At 37.2% G+C, this 27895-nt stretch overlaps 2 protein-coding genes across 11 annotated transcripts in view; one reads left to right on the top strand and one right to left on the bottom strand.

Moving 5' to 3' along the window:
- Positions 1-4240: 4240 nt before the first annotated feature.
- Positions 4241-13807, top strand: LOC134167360 (cytochrome P450 2J2-like). Its single transcript, XM_062625955.1, has 9 exons — positions 4241-4583; positions 5614-5776; positions 6287-6436; positions 7810-7970; positions 9228-9401; positions 9627-9768; positions 10361-10548; positions 11366-11507; positions 13259-13807. The coding sequence occupies exons 1-9, from the start codon at positions 4413-4415 to the stop codon at positions 13435-13437; spliced, it is 1470 nt and encodes a 489-aa protein (XP_062481939.1). The 5' UTR covers positions 4241-4412; the 3' UTR covers positions 13438-13807.
- Positions 13808-15057: 1250 nt separating this feature from the next.
- The window catches only part of CAPN10 (calpain 10), a 39702-nt gene continuing 26864 nt past the window's right edge, over positions 15058-27895 (bottom strand). For 5 of the 10 annotated variants that reach the window (XM_062625946.1, XM_062625944.1, XM_062625943.1 and 2 more), the window contains exons 4-14: positions 27259-27390; positions 26680-26912; positions 25223-25440; positions 24537-24678; positions 22957-23123; positions 22140-22423; positions 21447-21649; positions 19549-19804; positions 18296-18495; positions 17673-17718; positions 15058-15196 (exon numbers count right to left, since the gene is read on the bottom strand). In XM_062625946.1, coding sequence (XP_062481930.1) covers positions 15125-15196; positions 17673-17718; positions 18296-18495; positions 19549-19804; positions 21447-21649; positions 22140-22423; positions 22957-23123; positions 24537-24678; positions 25223-25440; positions 26680-26912; positions 27259-27390 — 1953 coding nt within the window. In that variant the 3' untranslated portion in view covers positions 15058-15124. Of the gene's footprint in view, positions 15440-15466; positions 16833-17413; positions 17437-17672; positions 17719-18295; positions 18496-19548; positions 19805-21446; positions 21650-22139; positions 22424-22956; positions 23124-24536; positions 24679-25222; positions 25441-26679; positions 26913-27258; positions 27391-27895 lie in introns of those variants that run through there. The other 5 variants (XM_062625953.1, XM_062625949.1, XM_062625951.1 and 2 more) reach the window with 5 other exon arrangements.

The following is a 27895-nucleotide window of genomic DNA, read 5'->3' as shown; positions in this document are numbered from 1 at the left end:
AAAAAAATAATTTTTGTTATCAAGTACTTTCAAAAGCTACAGGTGACACATTCTTCAGCAGAATCACCCCTTGACCTGCATACTGAGTCACACAGTTAGTTTTCTGTAAGTATTCCACAAGGTGACAGGCCTCCTCTCGTAGTTGATACTCCTGGTCTTTTTTCCCTATTCCTATCTTCCTCATTGTTGCAAGTCCAAAATGCCTCTTTTGCTTCCAGAGACAACCGTGAGAGAACAAAACACCTAGGAACATAATGAATTAATGCTGTTAATGCTTTATAAATTAATGAATCGATACAATCAATACTTCAATGAAACTTCTCTTTGGTTCTATTTTTCTTTAAGCAGAGAGAAGGGATATGAATGTCTTCATGACCCCTGAAGCTCACCTGCCTCACCCACTTGCAGCCCTATCAGGCCATAATGGTAGGAAGAAGATGCAGGGTACAGGGAAAGAACAGAACAAAACCAGTCATAGCTGTCATCTACATCTTGGCTTTCACTAGTCAGTCTCAAAGCTCCTTTGAAAAGAGAGTATCAGGGTTGATTATACCCAGAGAGATAAAGCAAGCTGCTGAGAGTCACAGACAAGCTATGAACAGAATGTTCCTATGATCTAGGAACAGAATTTGAAGTTCCCAAGTCCCCTTCCAATACTCTGTCTTGAAACCTAAGCAGTTCACGAACCTTCAGGTCCCAACAATACAGATGACAGAAGCAGGCAATAACATATCTTGCATTTTTATAATGCATGTAAACAAAGTTCTCTTTCCCTGAACTCAACATATAAAACAGGGCCTTCATTTGCTCACATTTCCCAGCCTCCTGTTCACTCTAGTTCTGAGCTCTAAGCAGCACTCTCCCTTTATGAGTTCTTGCCTAGGCATACTGAGTCCGTGTAGCTCTCTTCCCACTGAGAAATCAAGTGGGAAGAGAGAGACCGCCAATCAATTGACAGCTCCTATTACAAACCTCTTGAAAGACTGGGGGGGTGCAGGGAAGGAAGGAAGAGCTAATTTGAGAAATCCTAATTCCTAATTAATGTCTCCACTAGAACGAAACAAAAAAAAAAAATGAAAATTAAAGAGAAAGGAAAAACCCTGCTCTGCAATTGTCTGCTCTGTTTAGCTTGACATCAGGCCAGGCAGCACACACACCCTACCACGCCAACTAATACATGCACAGCATGGAACCAGTCAGTGTTTTCCAATACACACTGAGCCTGTCTCTACAATGGTAAAAAAATGAACCCTGGTATTTATGGCCTAGCAGGTGGCACATAGCCTGGGCAGAGGTGTACCAGGAACCTTTGCCACCTCCAGCACATCACACTCATCATTTGTTTGCTTCACAGCCTTCTGAAGATGTTCTTTCCCTGTCCTATGCAGTTGTTGCATTTGCTCCACTCCTATGTCCTGAAATCTTCATTACAAGAGTGTATTCCCTTATCTGTTCAAAACAACCAAACTTAACATCTGTCATCTTGACTGATGAGCTCCTGCAATAGTATTTGTGTCAGAGGAGACCAAGCAACATTTATGTGAAGAGCTACTGCTCACATACACTGAAAATATTAAAATAAGGAATACTGCATTAACCTAAACCAGCTTTCTTGTTTTTCCTTTCCTTGTAAACTTTAGCCTAAGCTTTTCTGAAATAACTTTCCCTCACCCTACTTCAGCATGACCACAGCTCTCAGCTAGCAGTAAGAAAACACACTGCCCAGTGTCCAAAAGCCTAGGCTCAGACTAAGCCTCTTGTCAGGCCCAGCTGTACGCAGCAGGACCAGACTGACCCTGCAGAAAGGTGTAAGACAGCAGACCACAGGCAGACAGATAGGGTCAGTGAAAGCAGCAAGACCACTCACACAGATCTAGGCTGCAACATTGTGAGCAATGACACAAAAAAAATAAGTTCTGGCGCACACAAGCTGCAAGTCATTCAGATAATTTTAGTAGATAACTCATTTTAAAGTTTCAAAGAGCACCAAAACCTGGAAAATTGAGTGGATAAATGACTGCTCAATAGCATAAGAGTTATCCTGGAACTGTCAGAATTGGCTGATAAAACCATAGGTGGTATTTAATTTTAAATGAATTAATCTCAGGGTTTTTCCCTATTTAACTTGTCAAGCATAAGATTCATAGAACCATGCTACTGAAAATGAGAGTACTTAAACTTTTCTCTTTCCACTCCTTGCCCCAAAACCTAAATGAACAGATAAAAAAGGCACACAGGCACTCTCCCTGCCCTCTGATAGTTCTGCACTTTCTGGAAAGCATCAGCACATGCAGGCCACTAAAGTAGAAGAGCTGCATGGTACTGCACAGAGAAGTCAAGTGGTGGCTGCTCAGAAAGGTAAAGCAAGCAAATGTTGTAATGCCACTGCTGCTCTGCAGCCCCCTGAAGCTGCCCTATATTTCATGCTTGAATCTGAAATTATTAAAATCCACTAACACAAAAAAGACAAATGCTCATCTACACGTTTTTCAAGACTGAAAAATGCAGGATTGTACTTTACAAATTTTCCTTTATTAATTCACCAAAAAAACCAAAATCAGTCTCATTCGAAAACTAACTGAAAGGAGCGTCCATACCTGTACCACTCAGACGGTTGCTTGAAGCTTCAAGGAATTTCAAGGAATTTAAAGGAATTCTCAAGAAGCCCATGCACAGCACTTAATCTTTGTATTTCATGATCATAGCGTACATTAATTCCAATCAATATCCTTGATTTTGCTGAAAAGTTTTGAGGTGGAAACTGCAGACTGGAAAATTCAAGCAAGCCTGCTCAGGGAAATGATGATAAAATTTTAAAACAGGCAACTTACACAATTGTATGGAATCCCTTAATCTCCTATATATACTTGAACACAGAACATTAGCTGAGATCTTGATCAAAGTGTTGAAAATTCCAATTTCATGTATCAGTCAATAACAACAACAGCAAAAAAAACCCACAAAATTCCATACAAAGTCAGAATTCATAGAAAACCACAGGGCAATAAATAATCGAACAGGGCACCTTTAAGATGATTTTTAGGGCTAAATTCTGAAGCACCATCACACTAATATGACTCAACCTGGGAAATCCCACATATTTCAGAATCATGTATCTTCTTTCCTTTGCCTCCTAAATTCCAAATGAGATGGTTCCTAACAGTTCACTTAGCAGACAGAGGCACTCTTAAGTCAACTCCAGTTTCACTTCTGCAACTTGTTTTGCTTCTGAATCAGCAAGATGTCCAATTTGTACATTGAAAGCAAGGAAAAAACAGACTTGGCCATCCAAACAGGAGTAGGTAAAATGAAAGATGAGGTTTGAAATCCTGTCCCAAATGAATAACAATTAAAACAAATAAAACAAAATCTGAAAGGAAGCTGAAGAGATTACTTAAATCCCATCTTGCCCCAAACCACCAGAATTATGCCATTTCTATTTGCCTTCCAATGGTGGAGATTACCCAAACTTTCAAAGCAACATACTGTAGTCCATAGATTACACCAAGGTTAGCAACTAACAGAGAAGTAAGTCTCTTAAGTTAAAATTTGCTACATATTGGTAGAAACATCTCCAGGAAAGCTTGAGGGGTCCACAAATCAATAAAAAGTTTCACCTCTTTCTTCAGTTTATTGGTTCTTTTCCCCAGAGAAAATAGAATCTGTGCATTTTTTCACCACCAAAATTTGCAACAGCAAATTTGAATCCTTACCATGAGAAATAAAATGAATTCAGAAAACACCATACAATGCACTGAACAATGTCTCATTTGTGTTCCACATAATACCTAGAATACTATAAAATGGGAAAGTAGATATTCTAATACTTGAATTTACACTTTTTAAAAAAAAAGAAAAACAAAAAAAACCATATTAATTTAGCTTTAAGCTGAACTAATTCAATTCTTTTCCACCTCAGAGACCATAGCCTAACCAACAGGCATTGTGTAGAGGTTTCTTCTTCTATAAAAGAAACGACATAAGAATTGCAGTATTTAAGAAAAGTACTAAGTCACATATCATTGGTATTTTAATGTTTAACTACAGGAAACTGCATGAGGTATTACCATTATATCCTTTGTATCCTTGGATAACTGTTCAATAATTAGCACTTAGAATTTTGTTTCCTTCTTAGTATCGATACTGGATCTAAGTGAAAAAAGAAACAGCTCATAATGACGGATCATACAAAAGAGTAGGCGTGACTTTGGCTAACTGCAAAGGACCACATATTTCAGTTTTCTAAGGACTTCAGCTTGGGAAAACTGTAATTGTCAGAAAAAGAGAGAGAGGGCTAACGCAGACAGGCTCTTTACAAAAAAAGAGTTTAACTTCAGAAGCAGCAAACTCACCTGTGCAACTCCAAATTTTCACAGGAAGAGTTATTAAAAACTGACAAAATTTTTAATAAGATGTTGGGGATTGCAGAGGTTTTTATAGCTCTAGTAGTGTGCCTTCTGATTTTGCAGTTCCTAAAGCTGCAGTGGATGCGCACCCAGCTTCCTCCAGGACCAGTTCCCCTCCCCATCATTGGAAACTTGTGGCTGCTGGACTTCAGACTTCGTCGAGAAACTCTCGCTAAGGTATTTATCACCAGGGTCAAAAAGTCAGTCTGAATCTATTTTAACTTGACTTGTACTTTGTATAGGAACAGTCTAAACTTGGATTTTTTTTCTTTTTAACCTCAAGCTTGATTATCAGCCACTTTCAGAGAATACAAGGACCTTGCACTATTAAAAATATTTCTGAGTAATAAATACCATAATTGCTTTACTCCTTGTTATTGTCTTTCTCTTTTGGATACAGTAACACCCATGCATAATATTATCACAAGCACTGTCAATAGCATGATATTTCATGGACTGTTTCATTCTCTATTTCTGCGTTGATATCTAGCCCTGTAAATCATCTCTAGAAGAAACTCCTTTGCCTGATACCAGTGTCACTGAAACACCTCCAGGCCACATGTGGTTCCATCTCCATTAGAAAACCAAACATATACTCAAAACTGACTCTTTTTTTTTTTTTTATTTGTACAGCAAAAAGATTATCACTAAAAAAAAGCAGGAAAATTTTGTTGCTGTTATGTTCACAGCACTATTGCTTTATGAGCCAATTTAAATTATTTTTAAAAGTAAGGAACTTTTAAGGAGCTATTTTAAGGAAAAATACAAATATGATCTGAAGAAAGACAATAGAGAAAAATGTGAAAAACCACATGGAAGCTACAGGAAAGAATGCAAAACAATGTCTTTGCTTTCTTCAGAAGTTAGAGGCAAGAAAAATCTATAATTAGGTTAATAAAATAAACAGAAAAGCTCTGTATTAATTTGTTCTTTGATTCTGAGCTGTCAAAGACCTCTGTTTCTCTTTCTATGAAATTTCAGAGGTTGTCTCCTGAGAGATGTCCTTCGTCTTTATTCCATAAAGTACAATTATCTTCTATTCCCAAAGCACATCACAACAGAACAGTAAATCTTTTTCTGAAACCTGTAATTCAACTCAATAAGGGCAAATGGGCCTAATTACAATTACAGAAAACTCTTAAAATAAGTACTTAAATGTATGCGTTCCTTGTTTATATTTATTAATTTACCGTTATTAACTCTTCAGTTAACCAACATCTATGGAAGCATCTACACATTGTGGATGGGACAGACACCTATGGTTGTACTAAACGGGTACAAAGCAGTAAAAGATGGCATCATCACCCATTCCGAGGAAGTTTCTGGAAGACCTCTCACCCCGTTCTACAGGGATATGATGGGTGAGAAAGGTACAAGATGTTCCAAAATACTGAAATACAAACAAGATGTAAAGAATAAAGAAGCTTTCCTACACATGAACATGTTCATGAGTTACTGCTATACAAGTACATCACAGGGCTTACGAAGTAAAAAAGCTCTATGCAGAGCTAGCATAGTAAGAAAAGGAAAAAACAAGAATCTCTCCTCTTATAAAGCACACTACTGACTTTTTTTCTTTCCAATAGATTCAAAGGAATATTTAACTAGAGAAATTGCCTTTCCGTTGTATCACTTCTAAACCAGAACGCATCTATAGACAAAGCTGATCTGTCCTTACCAAAACTGACTACCACGCGTCTTCCAGGGTCACATTCATGAGCAACCTGGCAGTCATAAAAACCTAATGTAGAAACCAAAAGTCAGTATCTGAAATCACGGTGTCTTCTTTGTTAGCGAGATATAACCCAAATCAAATTTTGCTTCCTGCATGAAAGGATTTCCCTTCCCAGCAATGAAATTAATGTTTCTGTGCTCTTCAGGTATTTTTTTGACAAGTGGGCACACCTGGAAGCAACAAAGACGCTTTGGCATGACCATTATAAGAACTCTGGCACTCGGTAAGAACAATTTGGAGCACCAAATTCAAGCAGAGGCCTGTCACCTTGTGGACATCTTTGCAAACATGAAAGGTAAATTCACTAGAAAACTAACACTTCATCCTTTTTCTGAAATATAGTGGATTAGGGAAGTTTCACAATACATTTTTACAAGTAATAGATATTTTTCATATTAGTGGAACTTTCACCAGCTTCTTAATTGCATTCTTTCAAAAAACAAACAAAAAAATGTTTTGTCTGCACAGCGGGCAGCATCAAATTATTTTTTGAAAAAAGGATAGTGAAAAAATGTTTATTATCAACACAGTCTTGGTGACAGCTGGTGAAAATTCCTACGTTTCAGGAGTACAGAAAAGCCCTATGTTGTTCTCCATAAAATACACAACTTGTGACCTGCTGCGAATCATTCTAGGACAGCAGGACTTTAGGATTTGGCAGAGGAAAAACCCCAATGCAAGGAATGTATCATTCAGTTCCCCAACAAAATTTTTTTTTAAGGTTTGACTGAAATAGAAACCAATAGAATTTTAGCATGATGCAATTAAATGTAAATATTCCAAACAGCCAAATCCTTCAGGACATTGCGTTCCACACTGATGTGAAAACACAGAGAAGTTGCCTAAGGTCTCTCTCCAGCTCTCCTTGCACTAGACACAGCAAAATGGCCCATTTCTATTCTGAGAGCAACATATTCCCAGACCTTTAAAATGTACAAGATGAACAAGCCATCAACTCCAGTCCCTACACAGCCCAAATCTTTACCTTCCATGCAACCCTTCCTCAATTTTAGACTCAGTAATTGTATTTACTCTTTCCCAGAGGACTACAAGCATTAGACTGAAGTCAGAAATCCATAATCCAAAATTTTACATAGCAGTATAATTCAAAGGTTGTCCTTGCCATTTTAATGTGTACTTAATTTTATTTTTTCTGGATTTAACCCTTTTTGATTTTGCCTTTTCAGTCGAGGGGGAAGGGGCTGTGTGCGTGGAAATACATGTAGTTGAACTGTTAAGCTGTACTTGAAAACCAGAATGACAGAAGTCATTACAACATGTCTAAGAAATTAAAACTTTCAAATTGTTTTTTTTGTTTGTTTTTTTGTTTGTGATTGGGGGCAAATGTTTGATTTCTCTTTTTAATGGCCAAACTTAAAATACCTACCTCTAGATCTGAAGGCATATGCTCTAATTAATTGCTTGTGTTTCCACACAACCCAGACCACAAGTCAAAGAGAAGAGACCCACTGTTTGTCTTCTCAAAACTGTATTCTACAAGAGTAAAAAGCAGATTGAAAACAAAGATTCCCTCCTCTTACAATCCATACAGTTAATTTGCATTAAACCAATTCTATTAAAGTTTACTTGTGTGAAATTTATCTAAAAGAGTCTGAGCTACTTTTTCTCACTGTGCATCAATATTCATGGTGGCTCCTGTATTCACAGGCAAACCTTTCGACCCCCACACTGTCATTGTCCAGGCTATTGCAAATATAATTTGTGCTGTTGTCTTTGGTCACCGCTTCTCCACTGAGGATGAATCTTTCAGCAAACTTATCAAAGCTGTTTATTCTGTGATCTACTTCCAAGCTACTATCTGGGGCAGGGTAAGATTTTCATTTTCTCATTCTTACTCCTTAAAGTGCATTTGCACTTAACAAGTTGAAACAAACAAACTAAAAGATGATTACCAGACATTTTCATACCCTTGTTCTGCGAGCCACTGTGCAGTAATAAATTAACAAATACCTTGTATATGTCATTACTGCCTTATATTCCTCCTTTACCTGAGTCAATCTTGTGTCCTTAAATTCAAATTTTAGATCACTGCTGGTTTTCACTGATTTCCAAAATATATAACGTATTTCAAACAAGTAACCATTTGCAGAGTAGTATGTATGTAAGATTCTTAAACCTTAATATGAAAACAACTTTTAAAATTTATTTTCACTTAGTCTGAAGAATACAGAAGTGCAGGTAAAAAGAACTAAGGCTTTACAGTTCTATTCTTTTCAGAAGATATCTTGCTTCTCATGTAATTCATACTACCACGAAGATGTGAGTTTCCTGTAAGATAAAGGTGACAATTTCATCACATGAAGAAGATTATTTTTAAGTTCTTGAAAGCCTAGCTATTATGTTGTGCAGATTTTGACACACCAGCATTCCATAACACTACCAGGATCTCTAACACTTCCATAGAGAGATGTCTTAGGAAAAATAAAATATGTCAGAGTAAAAATAAAGGTTGATAAAATCTGCTTGTGAGCCAGATTCACTTCAATTACTCCAATTCACCCATTTTCAGAAGCTCGTGTTCCATTATTAGATATGCATCCAAAAAGTAAAATAAAATCATTCGCCTGCTTCCCTGAGACCTTCAATCTTCAATTTATGTATTAAAGAAATAAATTCTGATTATTGAATATTGAAAACTTGATCACAACAATTTTGACCACTGCATATTCTTAATAGCTCATCAACAAATACCAGACAAGTTTTCCAAGTTCAAGTAGAGGGCAATCTAAAGGTTTCATAATTCCTCTTACAAATGTAGAATAATTTACAACTTAAAGGACCTCCGCACGTCAGTTAATCCAATGTCATGTTCAAAGCAGGCCTAATCCGATCAGATTGTTTTTAGGGACTTCTCTGGTCAACTCACAAGTCTCCAAAGACAGATTTCACACAGACTCCCAGAAACCTGTTGCCAACATTTAAGATCTTTTTGACTAGCATCTATTGCCTCTCATCCTAATTAGGAGCCCATGTGTGGCGGTGACTTCACAGACTTATCAGGAAACCAGAATTGGGTTGTCAGTTTATAAGAGCTCTTGTTTCTTCCCTTTTGTTTAAAATCACAGATGTATGATGCTTTCCCATGGCTTATGCACCACCTCCCAGGACCTCATCAGAAAGTGTTCGCATACAATGACTTCATGCACCATTTAGTTATGAAGGAGGTCCAAGCTCATGAGAGACAGAAAACAGGTGTTTCACAGGATCTCATCGACTTCTACCTAGCTCAAATAACAAAAGTAAGTATCTGTTTATTGCACTCTCCCCTCTCCTTGGCCCACACATACCTGTTGTTCAAGTAACTGCTACAGAATTTTTATATGCATGCTTCATGTGTTTAGCAATTCACTTTTTTTTTGTCATAGGCTGTTCATTGTTTTCATCAAATAATGACAATTTCTATGTGAATGATAAAATGTCTGAAATTACCCACTTCATAATCTTCTTATGAATATACTCTACAGACTAAAGACGACCCTACTTCTACATTTAATACAGATAATATGGTGCAGACTGTAGTTGATCTTTTGCTTGGAGGGACAGAAACAACAAGTACTACCCTTCTCTGGGCACTGCTCTATATGATACAATACCCAGAAATACAAGGTGAGCAAAAGCATTATCAGAAAACACTGCATTCACCATTAATGAATGATGTTCATTATGATTTAAGTACTAGCTCAGCCACATGCAGTAAATCAAAATCACCCTTAATAATTAATATGAATGGTGGTACATCAAGAATTAAAATATAGAAGATGAAACAAATGTGCTTTCCCCCTCAGTTCACTGAGGCAACACTAGCACAAATTAGTATTGGTAGCAGCCACTGTTTTATCACAGTAGAAGGGGATGGCAAAGACAGAATAACAAGCTAAAGACATTTCATAGTCTCTTCCTAACATTCAAAGTGGAAAAGCTTTAAAAAAAGCAGCTCTGATGTGTATTTATAAACATGTTATAAATTAGACCTGTAACTTCAAATTTTAATCTTTTTTTTTTTTTTTGAACATAGGACTGTATTATTGTCATCACCAAGTGGGATATGTCTTGAATGAGAAATCATCTTGTGCTTTGGGAATATGCACTTTCTTCATCAACTAAACCCAACAGAGCAACATAATTATTTTTTTTTTCCTAGGCATACTCATACAGAAATCTGCAGGGAGGAAGTTAAAATATTTTCATTTCTCTGCAGAAAAGGTTCAAAGAGAGATAGAGGCTGTTCTGGAGCCCTCCCATCCCATCAGTTATGAAGACCGCAAGAAATTGCCTTATACAAATGCTGTGATTCACGAGGCTTTGCGGTACAGCAATGTTACTTCTGTTGGGGTCCCTCGACAGTGCGTGAGGAATACAACTTTGCTGGGTTTTCACATTAAGAAGGTAGAGCATACCTCCACGCTTCTTTAAGCTTTAGGCTATTAATATTTACTATTTATATGACATTAGCTTCTGTAAATCCTAACTTTGCATGGAGCGCAGTGGTAGCATGTCACAGACACAAAACAAAGCTGAATGCTTTGAACCAAGGCTAAGTCTACATTAGCAGATGTAAAAGGAATCTTGGGGAAAGGCTAACAGCACAAGTAGCAAACATAGGGAGAACTGAAGTCTTTCTTCTCAGTAGTCCAATATGGATGATGTCCGAGTACTAAAGCTGAACATGCATTTTAAGGAATGATGAAGAAATGAGGACTAATGAACATCAAGCCAGCTAACTTTCACACATAAGGGAGCAGCATGGAGCAACCCAGTGTCATCCCTAACAAAATAAAAACACATACACAAAAGCCCCACATGCTTAACATAGCAGCAAGACATCTGACAGTCACATTGGCATGATATGAATGTCCCAAATATATTAAGCACAAAATTCATGTGATGGGATTGAAAGATCCTTCCAAAAAGGAAGGTGTTATGATTAGTCTGCCAAGTATGCAAAATGATCCAAGCTCCCTCTAGATTAGACATGAAGACACTTTCAGGAATCCCGACAGAAAATAACTTAGACAAACACCTAATACATTATGACAAACAGAAGATACAAGAGTTTGTCGTGCCTCGATGTGCACAAGAAAAGAATGAGCTTCCTTCAAACACTGGGCTGCAGGCACAGGATGGTGTATTATCTATCAGAGAAAAGTCAAAAAAAAAAAGATCAATTGTACATGAAAAATATAATCTCTGCTTCTTCTTGCAGGGCACACTAGTACTGCCAAACCTGCACTCTGTTGTGTATGACTCTGAGCACTGGGCGACCCCTTGGAAGTTCAACCCAAACCACTTCCTTGATTTGGATGGCAACTTCGTGAACAAAGAGGCATTCTTACCTTTCTCAGCAGGTAATGCCCTGATGCTTGTGTATTTCTGTTTGTTGCGTTGTGCAGCAAGACCAACACACTATTTCTGAATTCTAAAACTTTAAAAACATACTTTTATGAAAAAATATTTGACACAAAGATTTAAAGTCAGTAGTTGTACTGTAAGAGCCACAAATGTTATCTTGCATTTTATTTTTTTCATACATTCAGAGTATTAGTATGGCTACAGGACATCATGCTTTTTCCTAGGTGTATGTATGGTTTCTACCCTAAAGGTATTTGAGGTCCTTAATTCCTAATGCATTAAGTTCTCAAATCATAAAATTGATTGTCACCTTACAAACAGGAAACCCAAAGACAAAAGTAAGTTGACTTGTCAAAGTAGACGAAGAAAATGTGTGATAAAGCAGGAAACCAAAACTCAGTCTCCCAAATCCAACAGTAATAGTCTGGCACCATGTTCTCTTGTAACTCCAGAAAACTAACTAAATCCAATCTTATCACAAGAATGTAAGGCAATTAAAAAAAAATAATTCTAACTTTAAAAAAGCACATTATGATGTAAAACTTACCTTATTTACAACACAAAAGGTAGTGATTCAAAGACATGGGGCAGTAGGAAGAATGATAAGCAGTATAAAACATAACTCAGAGGGCTTCTCTAGACAACCAGTTTCTCCAATAAACAGATTATGAAGAAAAGCAGCACAATGCAGGAAGCTGGCATTATTTACTGGAAAATAAAGTATAAAAATCTAACAATAAAACCACTGGGAAACAGCTGAGATTTTTTTGTTACTGTGACAGATTATATTATTATACATTTGTTATAGATAAAAAGTAAATAGTATACTAATGTAAGAAGGAGTCAAATTAAACATAGTAAAACCAGATTTTAAAACCATCTGCGCAAATTGGCTGCAAATCCTAAAATCTATTTACAAAACAGGTACTTAGCATCTTACCTCCTTTACTCACCAAATGTCCACCAGCTTACGTGAATCAAGACAACTGACTTAGGCTACCATTTCAATCCAGCATAGGAAGTTTTCTTTTTTAACTTGTTTTGGTAGTTTTCTGTTTATCTAATCTGAATATTTATCTACCCCAAATATCTATATTTTATTTTTTAGACTGGAAAAAAAATATATATATTTACACACACATACTGAAATACACTGTGAAAACAATATGCCAAAATGAGTCACTGAGTCTGTACATCACTGCACACCCCTACATTTCATTCTCTTAGCTTACGTATCTGCCCTGGACAGTGTTAGAGATACTTGGCTACAAGGATCCAGTGTAGTCACCTTAATTTCTGTTGAAGAAAACCTGATCACACCCCTCTTCTTAGCTTCAGAATTGTACCCAACAATGCTCCAGTCCTCCTTCTTCAAGGACCAAAGACAAGACACTGAAATATATGAAGCCGTTTAAAACCTGGCTTAACTGAGCAGTAATTCATGGCGCTCACAGAATACGAAGCACAAACTGAAAGGGAGAACCTCATTTATGCTCTGGAGGGGGTAAAGTGTAGTAGGAGCAAAAAATACCCAAACCAAAAGACTGATATAATTAGAGATGTACAGTTCCTCAGATAAATACATGTCTTCCCACACCTCCAAAAGCATTTGCTGTCCTTACAGAAGTAAATGGGAAATAACTATCATACATTAACACTATTCATGGAACTCAGTCGAATTTTGTTCTAAGTTTTTTTTCCAGAATTTAACTGTATACAACTAACTCTGTTTCCCTTTCTTCTGCAGGGCACCGTGTATGTTTGGGGGAACAGATGGCACGAGTTGAATTGTTCATCTTCTTTACCAACCTCCTTCGGGCATTCAAATTCCAGCTCCCCGAGGGAGTAAAGGAAATCAATTTGGAGTACATTTTAGGTGCAATACTGCAGCCACATCCATATAAACTCTGTGCTATTCCACGCTAATCTGCAACACCCTACAATGCAGAGAGACTTCAACCAGTCAGTAATCGCAGATACTTTAAAAACACTATCACTATCTCAATTGTATTCAAATGCAGGTAGCTCAGCATAGCAAATTATTATGGAGTAGTTTTACTTAGGACTGCTATGTAGCTGAACTTCTTGAAATTAAAATAAATGTACTTGCCAAAGCTCATATAATCATAGGCATATCCATGACCACAATAATATGTTATCAAACAAATGGATTTCCACACTCATGGTAGCAATGAATTAGATGTAGGATTTGAGTCTCCTGCATATGTGCTTGGTCAGGTATCACACTGTTAAAATGGCACAACTGTTCTGATGCTGCAATAATACCTGAATAAAATTTTTTAAAAAAGTAAATAAACATTTCTAGATTATGCTGTTACTCCTCTGTGTTCTCAGAAGGTCTTTCCTTACATCCTTTTGCATTTACCTCTCACACTTAGTGTTGGCTCTTTTTTCCTTCACACTCCCGTAAAGGAGTTTATACCATATATTAAGGTATAAACTTCATACATGTATAAATGATTGCACAATGGGGCCTCTTTTAATCGTAGCCATTTAGAAACCCTTGCCCTTTTTTTTTTCTTAATTTTCTCAGCATCTGATTCCTACTTTATGACAACTCTCAGATACAGGCTCTTTCATGAGCTTTGCCTTCTTCCAATAATTTCCTACCTGAAAGGAAAGAAACAGCCTTTCAAGAAACTAAGAAAATAAACAAAGGTGTCAACATTTGTTAAAGCAGGCACAAGAGGGATTTATTACAGTGTTTTCTTTTGTTGTCTCATCATTCCACAATAGATGTGGAAAGTTCTGACTACTTAGAATTCAGCTGCAAGCATCTTAGATGCTTTTAATCTTCAATGTTCAAGAGGAGCAAGCATAAATGATGGTAGGCTGCAGAAGTAGAATTTTACATATTTCTCAGGCACAAAATTAATGGAGACTTGATTCTCCTCTCAGATATTTCCAATCATTACCTTCCACTTGGTGAAAACCCCAGGCCTCCATCACACTGTAAAGTTTGCTACTGCAGAACAAACGCAGACTTGAAATCATTGAGAGTTTTTGCTTTTTCATAAAAGACATTTTGAAACTTCCAATGTTACTTAATTTTTATTGAAGAAAATATAACATTTAAAAATATTCTCCTGAATAAGAAATACTTTCAACCATAAGTTAAGAAAAATCTTTTAGACATTGTATTTCTTACAGGGGGCAGCGGGGAGGGGAAGATCTTGCATAAAACAAATTTGTACAGATTTACAAAAGCAGTCTGATGTGACAGTCCATAAACAAAAGTTTTCAAGTCTTATCTTTTTCCTTTGTGGTGTTCATTAAAGGAAAACTCGCCAAGGAAATCTTCCTTTTCAACCCACCATTTGCACAGTTCGATAGAGGACCCATGACAAAGTGCTCAGCAACGTGACTGGCAGTGTAGGATACAAGCTTGGACTTTCTCTATTCCAGTGTATTTTGGGGTTCTTGAGGTATGTCCTACCTGAAAAACACTCCAGTTTCTTTCCTCTGTGTTCACCCCTTTGGTCTCTTGAAGTTACTCTGTAAGCTTGATTTTTATTATTTCCCCCCCCAAAAAAATTATTATTTCATTATGCACATACATTTCCTGGTTTTCTTCCAAAACTTGTAGCTTGGATCAATGCACATATTCTTCACTTGTGTTTTTCAAAAACTGAGGTACATTATAATTTGCTGTACAATGCTGGTTCTAAAAAACATGGGAGGAACAAATATTCAGAGTGTACAAGATTAAGGAAGTATTTCTACAAAGAAGTCGCTTTAGGCCTGACAGTTGGTACCAGTGAAAACAGCTGGGGTAAGAGTCTCTTCTTGCTAATCCACTGAAAACTGAAAACAGCAAGAGTTGAGGAATTCCTGCGCCTTCTGGCGTTTCTCAGAATAACAGTGGGATAATTACACATTACCTTTTCATCACAGTTGTAAATGAAATCTGTAAGAAAATAAATAGTGCAGGGGAAAAAAAAGTATTTCATGAGTTAGCCTTTCTTGTCAAGAAAGAGAAGACATTATAAAGAATTAAAGTAGATCAGAGAAAATAAAGATTTAGAAGTTAAAGACACAATGAAAGCTTCTCACGTGAAATATCTTAAAAAATTAAAACTCATAATTCCTATCTTCTTTAGAAGAGCCAATGCTACTGAAGATTAGATTCAGACATTAATTTCTGCCACTGATAAGAAACCTGTAACTTCCATTTCTGAATTCCTCCAGTTTTCAAGTCCTGAAGACTGTAAATGGTTTGTTTCTTGATGTCGGGAAGAACCCTTTGCCCAAGTCCAACCGTTTCCATAGACTAATATAAGAAACGTATCTTTGAATATATTCCTTCTGTAATAATGGTCCTGCAATGTTTTGCTTCCAAAACAGCAGCAATAAAGGACTTCATTATATACTTCAGCTTCTAAATATTAAAATGACAAGCACCATGAGGAAAGTACATACAGGTCTTTGTCCATTTTTGTGAAGCACCCAAATTCCATATTGTTTGTTAGGGTTTAAGGACAAAATGTAATCATTGGTTAACATGACCTAGATTAAGAAAATTAGTAAACCAGTTCTAATCTTGGGTGAAGATGTTTTTTGCTAAGACTTTCCCTTTTCAAAGGAAAGGGCCAAGTATCTAGATGTTCTTGTTCTCACTTAATAAGCAAAATATTATCAAGGGCTTGCTTTGATCCACCAACCAAATCAAATATCTCTAAACAACTGTTGAAATAATTAAATTCTCCTCTCCACCCAGTAAAAACACCTTAAGTATTAGGTACTCAGCATTCACACCTAACCCTTCAATACTACATGTATATCTAATCACGCAAAATGAAATACCAAAATACTAAATAGGTGGCATTAACTTGATCCAAACAGCTTGCACTCAAAGAAGGACTGCAATGAGAGGATAATGTATGGGCTGGCTGTAAAGAAACAAACAAACAAAAAAATCCCTAAACTCTAGTGTGGTGAAACCCAATCTCTGGATTGCCTGCTTGCTTTTCTTCTCTTTTTGCTGTGTTTTCTCAAGTCTTTATAACATTATAATATCATTAGAATTTCTAGATCACCATACATAGAATCCCAAATTAATATCAAAGCAAATCAGATGAAGAATACAATATATAATTAAAGCTAGCAGGTCTGTGGTGACATGAAGAATGAATACATCAAAAGATATCCAAATACACAGATAGTGTTTACACTCTTGAAAGCAAGTCAAGTATGACTACTCCACCACTACTCAGGACTAACAGTCCGATTTCTCACAGAGGTCACAGCAGAGGTAGGTACTGAGGAACGATTTGAGGGATAAATAATGACTTTATAAAATACTTGTGGATGGACTTTTAGCAAAGAATGGCCACATTCCCAAGTCAGCAAGTGCCTACACGGAGCTCAATGTGAACAGAGGATGAAGGAAGACATGGGTAAAGAAGCAAAAGTAGCAGTGCAAGCAAGATAAGAAGAAACTGGACTGTGCTAAGATACAAAATAGTGGACCGTTAGCAAGTTTTAAAGGTTAAGTTCTCATACACTTACTGTTACTAGTTGCTGTGTGCTGCATGAATATGTATCAAAGCATAGTATACTGAGCTATTGTATATGTATTCGATCATCATACAACAAGCTATTGAACATGCATCTACTTATACTATCAGCAAACTATTGATGATGTATCCAAATATTATACAGTGAGCTATTGATGATGTATCCAAATATTACACAGCGAGCTATTGTAAATGTAACCGTAGTTGCGGTGTATTACAAGAAAATCTATCCGATTATAATACAGCAAGCTATTGTAAGCCAAGGCAGAGAAACAGTATAGAAAAGATTGATACACTATAAATAAATGGCTTTTGTCTGATCACATTGATCTCTGACTGAGTCCGTAATTTTTCTGCGGCAAATAGTTATACAGAAGCTTCCAGATATCTAAATGGTATGAAAAGACAAAACTTTGTTAGCTGCTAATAAATGCTACCTTTCTGGCTGAAAAACAAAATCCCAAATATTAACTACTTTACTGATTATCAGTTTGCAGCAAGTAAGCAAGAACATTCAAAGTCCAGTCCACTAGTATTTGACTCTCAATATTAGTTAATACATAAGCCTCAAGGATGCCTCAGCAACACCTTTAGAACAATTGAAATTAAAAATGTATCACTTACTTCTTGTAATACTTGTCCAAGTGTCTCCCGGCTGTGAATGCGCTTCCTGTTGGAAACCAAAACCACACTTATTTCTGCACAAAGCATTGGGGGATCCTGTAAACATCAATCCTAACCCCACTTCAAAAAAGAGAGGACTGTTATGCTAGGATTTGCTCCACATCCTTTCCCTCATGGAATCTTACTACAATTCTTATGGAATCTACAGCTTCCGATTCAGACCTGTTGTTATTTGCACTAGGAGGAACTATCTGAAATAAGGCCTGCTACTCCTTGCATTTTCTCTAAAACAACCCTGTTTATTAAAAAGCTTAGTGAAACTTCAGCATAAATTCTAACATCCAGATATAGCTGGTAATTCTTTGCTTTAGTGCCATTTTGTCCAGCAGTAGACATCTGTTACTCAGCAACTGATGCAAGAAGATTAACAAAAGCTTCTTTTTTTTAGTCATTCTTCCAATGATCAAAGTGGTAAACAGTGCTTGAAACACAACAGCAATAAAGACTAAAAAAATACATATATCTTCGGTCAAAGAACATGTTACTACAGCTAGTTTCCAGATATCCTGTAATACATACGTTAAAAAGACTAGAAACGCAAATAGAAGGCAAGAGATTTTTACCTGTCTATTTTGGTTGCTATGACCACTGTAAAATCGCCTTCTGTATCAGGCAAGTAGGTAGAAGGTATAATTAAATAGCTTCCTGCAGGAAGTCTGCAAAGCTGGCTTACTTCCTGTGAATAGCAATGAGGTACACAGCTAACTAGTGGCTCCAAGTGTAGAAAAGAGGAAGTATGTGGTTTCCAGCTGCTGTTAGGCACCTGCAAAAGAGGAATGAAAACATGGCTATCTTGGCATCTATTTCAGGTCTCACACTGTTAAATTCCTAGTATGCCATAGTATCCTATGTTCCTTATCTACTCCACTCTTCTGTAAGAACTACAGAAGAGAAGGATGGGAAGGCAGTCAGATAATCCAGATGGCAATACTGAGTACATATAAATCATTCCTAGTATGTTTGCAGACAATTTATACAACCCACTACCCACACAGTTCAAAAGCTGCTGTCTAACCTCACTCTCCCTTGCTGCAGCCTAATGCACTTGATTTTCACCTCATGGATATGGTGAGCAGACTGCCCCACCTCTTTCTAGTGCTCTTTCCTATCCTAAAGTTTCATAGTAGACTTTCCATGCTCCTAGAAGCATGGAAAATGCCAGTCTTTCTTCACATATTGTATATTTGAAGCTAGATGATCATTCACAGTGCTCAGTTCCAGACTCTCCAGTTAAGCAACACCTTTTTTTGAGCATGTTTCCAAAAAATAAAGCTAGCTTTCCCTGCAATATAGCTACCCAACCAGAAGCTTCCCATCCTACGTTTATGCAGTTGAGTACTGGCACATACATGTAGAATGTGTATTTGTCTACACCAAATGATAGCTTGTTTTCATTCAGATCATCCGTTCAACATATGACAGCCCTTCTGAATTCTAATCTTGTCTGCAGATCCCACATCAACTTGCCAATGGACAAATAAATAATTATTAGAGATGAAGAAAGTAAATCTTAATGATGAATCACCAGAAAGTCTGCTCCTCAATCACCAAGACAGAAATTTTTGCAAATCCTCAAGAGTTCATAATTTCTAAAACTAATTTAGAACAATGGAAGGATTCAGTGGAGCCAATTATCTGGTTTACTACACTATGTAACTGGAGTTACTCCATATCCTTCATAGGCAATACTTCACAGGATCAGCCTGTGTTTCTCAAAGAAGTGGCAGGTCCCTTGCAAAGTGCAAAGCAGTGAACTGCCCAACAGGCTTACCCCCAAACTTGGCAAATGAGCAATCAAACTGACCAGAAGTCTTACCTGGAAAATATGGAAACCTATTGGACAACACTTGCTATCTTGGCAGTGCTGACGGAGGGTAACTTTCACACTGCTTTTTCCTGGTCCTGCAGGAATTGAGAATGGAAAGCAGGGATTGGTATGGAAGGAGGGGAAGTTCCTGCTGCCTCCGGCACTTTGCCCATTTTTCCAGCATCCATGCAGCTGCACTGTCTCCCATTCACCTGCTGGGAGCTCTTCACAGAGGGTACCATCTGTGGGAGGTGGCTTTAGCTCACTATCAAATACAAGAGAGAAAAGAAACTAAGATGTATAAAACCTGCATGGTTTCACAAAATCTAGTACACCAGTTCACAAAAACTAACTAGTATTACATAAACTTACAGGAATACAATTCCTCCAAACTTTCAGTAGGGAGAAAAAGAGAACTGCACAACTCTAAATTCTTAGATAATTCAGAGAACTCCACAAGAACAACACAGCAAATACAAACCATGCACCAAAACAAGGTAAGGTTTTTGTACATTCATGAAGTAATGTATCTTACATATTTTAACTCAATACCCCTGTGCTATTTTGTCCTATTCAAAAGTGACACAGCTGACAGTGTCTTCTGGAGTACATCTGAGCAGCTCAGTAAGTCCAAAGATTACACTGCATTCTTTTTTATACCATCTTTAATCAAAGGAAACTACCATTTTACCTGACTTGATCTCTGTATTGTCAATCCTATTTCAATCCAACCCAGCAACACTTCATACAGCCATATGAACAAAGCAGTATCATTACCAGTTGTGCAACATTTGAAACCATGTTTCAGCATAACTTGAAACATATTATCTGTTCTTGTTTCCAAGTTTCAAGTTGAGAACATGTAACAGATGTTACAATAGGCGGTTCATTCTAGACTCACATTGAGCAAGCGTTACACGTAACAGCAGTATGAGGAATTTTATCCCATCACCGAAAGAGCAATATGTTCTACAGATTTCATATGTCCAGAAACTAAATATATTGCCAGTAAGTAATACACAGCTTGCACCCATACAGCAAAATTAGCCTCAATTTTGCAGACCTTTATTTGGTCTAGAACTTGATGCCACCTTGCTTCCAAATTCAAGAGTAAACGATTAATGCATGTTCTGGCTTTGCAGTGTGATTTGCCACCTTCTTTCCAAGGAGATGTGAGCTGATAGTCTGCTACCAGAATATTTAAAAATTTGAGGAGCTTTTAAACATGTTGCCAACAGTATGATTTGCCTCTGCATGTAGCTTACTGCCATTGCTGATATTTTCTGTTGGGTAAGCAAGCAGCGTTAAACAGAAAGAAAAGATTTTCCAAGCCTTTTATAAAAGTCTATTTTGTGTCACAATTTATGAGCTGTGGTCATTATGCCATCCAAGTACCTTGCTGACGCTCCATTTGCATTTGAAGCTGTACTGCTCACCAATAACATTGTCATATGTCAGGCAATCTGTTAATGTTTTCCGACATACATGATAACATACTACTCCTCTTTTCTGTCGCTGACTGCAATAATAACAGCTGCTTTTAACTTCCATGGGACATCTTCATTTTTTCCATACATTAAGAAAGAACTTCCACATATTGAGAAACACATCCTACAGAAACTTCTTCAGTTCTTTTACCAAATACACACTTCCTCAAAACATGAGGTGGCAATTTACAGTCAGGCTGCTATTCATCTGACTCCTTCTGACTGATATTTTAACAAGAGGTTCTAGCAGCTTAATGTAAAATCCAAGGAGATAGAACACTACTTACATGAATTCAAAGATAAAACACTGTGATTTGGTACTGCGCACAACCCTTCTAAACATTTTGAACATTTAAGCTTAGTGCTATACTTCATATATTTATGTCAACAGCTGTAAGAAGTTTTCTGGTTTAAACCTACCTGAGAGAGATCCTTCCTGTTGAAAATACTCGAAGCAAGAAATTCCCTACTGCATCTTTCAGAAAAGTGCTGGGAACAACAAGATAAAACCCAGGCGAAAGGTCACAGCATACATGTACTTCTCTGTCATAGGAATGGCAGACAGTACCTACAACTGGGGGAGCAGAGAGGGTCTTTGGAAGATTAAATCGTTTCTTCTCCACCTAGAATAGATGCATAATGATGTGTGGTGGTTTAGGAAAAATTAGGAGGTTTTTACTAAAACTAAAGACAATCAAGTATTGTTTAAAACATGCATACATTTACAAAAGAAAACAAGTAAGGAACAGAGTATCAGCAGATAAGCTGGACATCAAAGAGCAGCAGGAAGAGTCACTATTCAGGAGGGCTAAATTTACAAAGTGTCATCATATAATCAGCCTGAAATGTCAGGTTAAGTTTCGGCACTAGTGTGGCACAGTCCAAAAACTTCTGCTACTTGGCACTTAGTGATGAGAAGAAAGTACTAGTCCATAAATAGTTTTTACAGACAGTAACTGCATTGAGACATCATTCTAACATAAATCAGAGATGTAAAAGATGTGAACAGCTGAATCATATCACTGCCACCGGAAATGAATTATTTTATTCAGCTGTTTCAGTAATGCTTTAAAACTTCTATTTGCAAAAAGAAAAATGTTGCTGCCATATTACCTTCCAGACATGCAATCCCACAGCCTGGTAATTCTTCCCCTGTATGCCTTCAGTCAAAGATAGATTTTCCTCTGCTAAGTGAGTCAGATTTTTAATTCTTCCAGCCCAGTCAGCATGGTATTTCCTATGTTTCTGCAGCAGAGCAATGCACACCTCACTCTTTTCACAGACTCTCAGCCAGAACTTAGGGTTGGTAGGGAAGCTGCTGTTGTTACGGCAGCCACCGGCAGACTGGCCTCTCACCCAGGATCCAAAGAGATTCTGAGAGTGATACAGCACTTTCCCTAGCAAAATAAGAAAAACATGGTGCAGACTTCAGACACCAGAGGCTACTTAATTTTATACAACAGATACATAGCAAAAGTCCCCAAGCCCAAGAAAACATGCTGTTGTAGCCCTTACACTTTCTCCAAGCAGATATTTATAATGGAAATACTGAGAGGCATGAGATTAAGGTCACAGCTGGTACTAGCAGATCGATGACATATTTACAACAAGAAACTGATTCTAGAAATATGAAGTTTATCTCCCATTTCAAAAAATAAAAATTACAAGGCTATCCAGAACAACAGCCTTCTAGATTGAGAACACTAATCTCTCACAAAACTAGAAGTAACCAGATTTCAGAGAAATACCTAAAAATCTTCAAATTCCTCTTTTCCCTCTATTCTTCCCAGTAGGAAAGGGAAGGCCTACGGGTCTAAACAAAAGGGAAAGACTGAGAAATTGTGGTATAGTTGCACCCATTTGCAATTCAAATCAGTCTTTCCCAATACATAACATTATTTGCACAAGAAAGATATTTCTCGTACCATACCTGTAGAGAGGCTCTGAAGTTGTCCTTCCTCATTTACTGGAAAGCCCATGGTAATCTCATCAAATTCCCTGAAAAATTCCTCTTCATCAACCCAGAATTCTCCCTCTTGGATCTGTGAGAGCAGTTTTGAGGCAACGACTGGATCGAGCCGACTCCATCCTTGACCACTACACATAAGACAAAAGTTAACATCTAGTTCTTTGCCCAATAAAGTTCTAGAACAATGTTATAAATATCAACTATCCTATGGAGTATGACAATAAGAAGAGGTTTCTTCATTTCATAGTCAAATTCTTGCACTGAATATTTCTGTATGCACCTTGCTAGTCAGCAAGAGGGATAACAGAAAGTATGAATCACAAAGTATCAAAGAAAAGTTAGAAAGAACCTTATGCCAGATTGGATACAGAACACACTTCTAGGTGAAACAGCTACTTTGCTAACAACAGACAGTACAGTCCAAAGTGAGAGAGCAAAATAAAGATTTTAACAGTTGCTCAAAATAGTGACAAAAAACTAAAGCAAGCTGCACAGGGACTCCTCTGAAAAAAAAATGTTAATGCTGTGCAGTGAACATCAAAAAAACACCATCTGTGTGAAGCAGCTGGTTATCTCCACGACTCTGCTGGCTAAGTCATGATAAACCAAGAATTTAAACATTCCAATTTTTAGGGCCCATGAAAAGTACTTTCAACATTTTTACTGTTGCACTAACAACAAAGAACAGTTCTGTACTTGAACAAAACAGGGCTTTAAAGCCATAGGATAGAAACACTATCCTATGAAACCACATGGCAGCTTACTGTTTTGCAAAGAAACTACAAGAGACCAAGTGTATATATAAAACTCTGCCAAAACCAAAATGCATCAACTTAAGCCTCAAGTAATGTTACCATATTTTAATGCTGAAAGCCTGCTCCTTGGGTCAAGAACTGCATGTTCTTTTGCACAGTCAAAATATGTTAACTTTTCAAAATAAGTTAGTAGGGTCTGCCCTTTCATTCTTGTTACTTTGCTATGTGAACCGCTAAACATATTTCTGCATTTCTACCTTTTATCTACTTTGTATCCACTCCATTCCAGCTTCACCCACCCATATTAATGTACAGAAATGAGAGCACACAAGAAAAACAAACATATGCATCCTTTCTTCTGCTATATTTTGCTTTATACATACTCCTTTGCTTGTTTTCTGCAACTGAAACGAGATCAAATGCAAAGAGCCAAGTAAAGCCAAGTGGCTACTTTTAAGTCACAGTCACAAGCAAAGATACTTAGATCAATTGCAGAACAACCAAAAAGCACCACAAAATTAGGAGACAAAAAAAACAAAAACAAAAAAAAAAAAACACAAAACCCACCCAACATCTTAAGTTTATCTCTGCAAAAAGATTTTTTTTTGTTATTTACCAAAACATCAAAACTTATTAAGAAATCTAGATTACCAGAACTAATTAAAATGCCCAGCCTTGCAAGCAATGGGCTGCCTATTAGCAGTATTTGCCTACGCAATACACAGATACACTTCATGCTTCACTACTTTCACAAACGAATTTCCAAATGAAAATAAACCTACTCACCCCTCACACCAGGGTCCTCTCCAGCACCGCCTCCCCCAAGGGTTTCGTATTCGAAGTAGAAAGATTTCCTTGCCTGACACTTCAGACACATTCAACATGTCTATCACAATAAAGGCATGAAATTCTCCTAGTTCGCTTGCACCTAAAACAGGGAAAAAAAAAAAAAAAGGCATTTGAAAGCAAACAAAAGAACCTGCTCCACATTTTACAATGAATGACATTAAACTATCCTGTGAAAGAAGGCAATTTTGAGACAAAAGGAAGTTGTATAAAAAAAGCATAAAAAACCCCTGAACAGTTCACTATAGTTGTTACTATGTAGAAATAAAATAAATTGAAATTTTAAAGCATATTAACTTACTACTTGATCTCCAACATTTATAAAATTCTCAGTGCTGAAATTTATTGGGATTTCTAAGGTTGTTTTTTAGATAGCATTTTGGGGAGGTATGGGGCGTGTTTGTCTTTGAGAAGTGACCATATTAGTATCTAATATAAAAAGCACTCCGCAAAAGCACCCTCTATCCTGAGCTCAATAACATCCGCAAATGTTTATTTATCCAAGACTTACATGAAAACGCACCATAAAACTCATATGGTACTAGAATCAGCACCATGCATTTGCTGGCTTCCTTGTGCTCTGAACCCTGTTCAATAGAGACATTTACTTTAAAAATGTCTATTACCTTGTCTGGAATCGAGGACTGAGCAGCTTATTACACACTGTTCCTTCAGATTCATTAATCTTCTAAACACATCTTTCTCCAAAACCACGCCAGACTTCTCTTTCTCCATCTTTCTTCCAGGGCTTTTTAGGGTCCATCTTTCAGCAATTCCGCCGGTCAGATCCACCAAAGCGTCTGCCACCTGTCCTGCCCACAACTGTTCGTAAGATCCATGCACTCTAAAAAAAATTAAAAATTAAAAAAAAAAAAATCTACAAACAGAACTAAAGAAACGTAGTTCTTACATACATACAACCCAACTCTGTATCACAATCACGACTGTACCCTACCTCGTATCTGCAAGCAGACAAGAGAAAGCACATACTATTTTATTTATACATCATCTAAAGAATGTGAAAGCCATCAGAAATCCCACTGTTTGATGGGAAGTTTATTATAATTCATTGTATCCTACACAGAAACTGCTATAATTTAGAAGTAGCAGTTACTTGTACCTTATTAACCATGGTCTGTATCACCTGGCGTGATACACTAACTGCATTCTGTATAACATTTTTTTCTCTTCAATTATTCTTTGTTCACTCTGCATAAGCCACCACAGTAGCACTTCATACAACAGCTTAAGTAAATCGAGCGACTACCCTACCTGATGTAGCAGATGCAAAAGACAGCAAAAGAAATCAAGACCATAATAGAATTATAAGATCTCTACAGAAAACAAAGAATATTACTTTTCAAACCTATAGAGAAGCTTTAACTTGCCATTGCTGCTTCACAACTGCTCAATGCATCTACAGTTGAACTACTTCATACCTAAGGTCTTTTTCTGCCCTCTGCTGGCAACCACTATCTTTTGTCCTAGTTCTCTTGGACATCGATGTCTATCTTACCAGCACACTTAGCGTCCAAATTGTTTTGCTCACCTGGACAGCATTTTGACGGATGTGTCATAAAACATGAAATAGCTGCATTTTCAAACACATTAATAAGACAAACTTTTCTTCTCAAAATAATAAACTATCATATTAAGTGAGCAATGAAACTCACACAACCAGAGCCTTAACTAGCATAAACTTTTAAATGTTGCTGCTTTCCATTAATACATTTGCACACTTTCTGCTTTCCATTGATCCCTCAACTGTCCTCAACTGCTGTCCTCACTAGCAAAATACTTCCCTTTAATAAATTATATTACCAATGGATAGCAGCTTAATGAACGTCATTTGAATCCCGATAATTCATTGCAGTTCTTACTTTTCATCATAATTCTCTCCCTAACACTATCTTACCTCATATGCAACCAGAATTGTACCTTACAGATCTACAGCTTAAAGAACAACTTCTGCACAGCCCAGTACGGGAAAGCTAGCAGCCATTGTACTTTCTATTGAATAATACATATATCTATGCCCAAAAGAGTCAGATAAAATAAGTAAGCAGAAGGTATTGTATTGTACCTCCCTTTACTTGCCCAAATAACAGTATTCACATACTTTGCATAAGCTTTTTCCAAGAGTGGAAGCCAAAACAAATCCTCGGTCTGACACTGGGAAAAGCAGAGTTTACCACCAAGGCAAGGCAAACGGTCATCGATGGTCACTTCCACCCAGTGTCCAAACTGCCAGACTCGACAAGTGAAGCAGCCTTGATATGACTCATCTGTCCAGCTGGGCTGACCTGGAGGGATTACCTAGACGGCAAAACCCAAAATGAAGACTAATAATTGTGTTCCAGGTTGTTTTTTGGTGGTGGTGCTGGATGCGTTTTGTTTGTTTGGGGTTTTGTTTTTTGTTTTTGTTGTTCGGGTTTTGTTTGTTGTTTGTTGGTGGGTTTTTTTTAAGCAAAGCCAGTTTAAATATACTGAATATCAACCATTTGTAAATAATCACAGGAAAACTACCACATCAAAAACAGTAAAACTGAGCATGACAAAAGTGATACTCACGGAGGCTTGGAATTTGAGAACAATATGCAAATGTGAGTTAGATGAAAAAAAAACAACCTTACAAAACATGAAATAAGCATCTTCTCTATACCTTGTTCAGCAAGTATTTACTCTTCTGCAAAACTATACAGGCACACAGGAACCAACAGTCTCCCAATATCCCTTGTTTCACTTGCACATCCTGCAGATTGCTTGAAAATAACCGAGGAGCAGAACAAATGTCCTAAAATCAGAAGATGGGGAATGAAAGTCAAATCCTGCATGATGTTCTAAGGAAGTCTGTGCTTCAGGGAATGGGAGGGCTCCAGAGACATCTCACAAAATAAGGGAATTGTCTTTTCAGACACAGCCTAAGCAAGCAGTAACAAATTACTGCCTTGTGGCTAATTTACTGGTACTTTGTGTGAGGCAAATCTAGTTCCCACATGAATTTTAGTACACAAATGTCACCAACATGTGCAGCCTTAGCAGAGGCAACAAGAAGTGAAAGACAAGATAATTCATCAGTTCCTTAATGGACATACAAACAACTGTGATAAAACCGATGCCATTCAGATTGAACTGCACATTCCAAGTGTCAAAAATCTCCAAATTAGCATAAGAGAAAAACCTTTCCTAGGGCAAATAGATTACTTGATAGCAAAAGAGGTTAACTCCAAATGCAAAGTCCTGAACACTTAATTCGATCTGAAAATGAGTTCTCTCATGTGTTAAGAGTGAGAGAACAG

Source organism: Pezoporus occidentalis, unplaced genomic scaffold (assembly GCF_034315485.1).
Source record: "Pezoporus occidentalis ecotype Australia unplaced genomic scaffold, CSIRO_AGI_Poc_V1 ctg285, whole genome shotgun sequence".
Taxonomy (NCBI): domain Eukaryota; kingdom Metazoa; phylum Chordata; class Aves; order Psittaciformes; family Psittacidae; genus Pezoporus; species Pezoporus occidentalis.
Note: the sequence above shows the minus strand (reverse complement) of the source record. Positions and strands in the feature narration are given on the sequence as shown.

Excerpts from the sequence above, each read along its gene's own strand:
- LOC134167360 (XM_062625955.1), top strand. The coding sequence starts at position 4,413 with ATGTTGGGGATTGCAGAGGTTTTTATAGCTCTAGTAGTGTGCCTTCTG. Across the intron at positions 5,777-6,286 it reads GGATATGATGGGTGAGAAAG|GTATTTTTTTGACAAGTGGG; the intron begins GTACAAGATGTT and ends TGTGCTCTTCAG. Across the intron at positions 9,769-10,360 it reads ACAATACCCAGAAATACAAG|AAAAGGTTCAAAGAGAGATA; the intron begins GTGAGCAAAAGC and ends ATTTCTCTGCAG.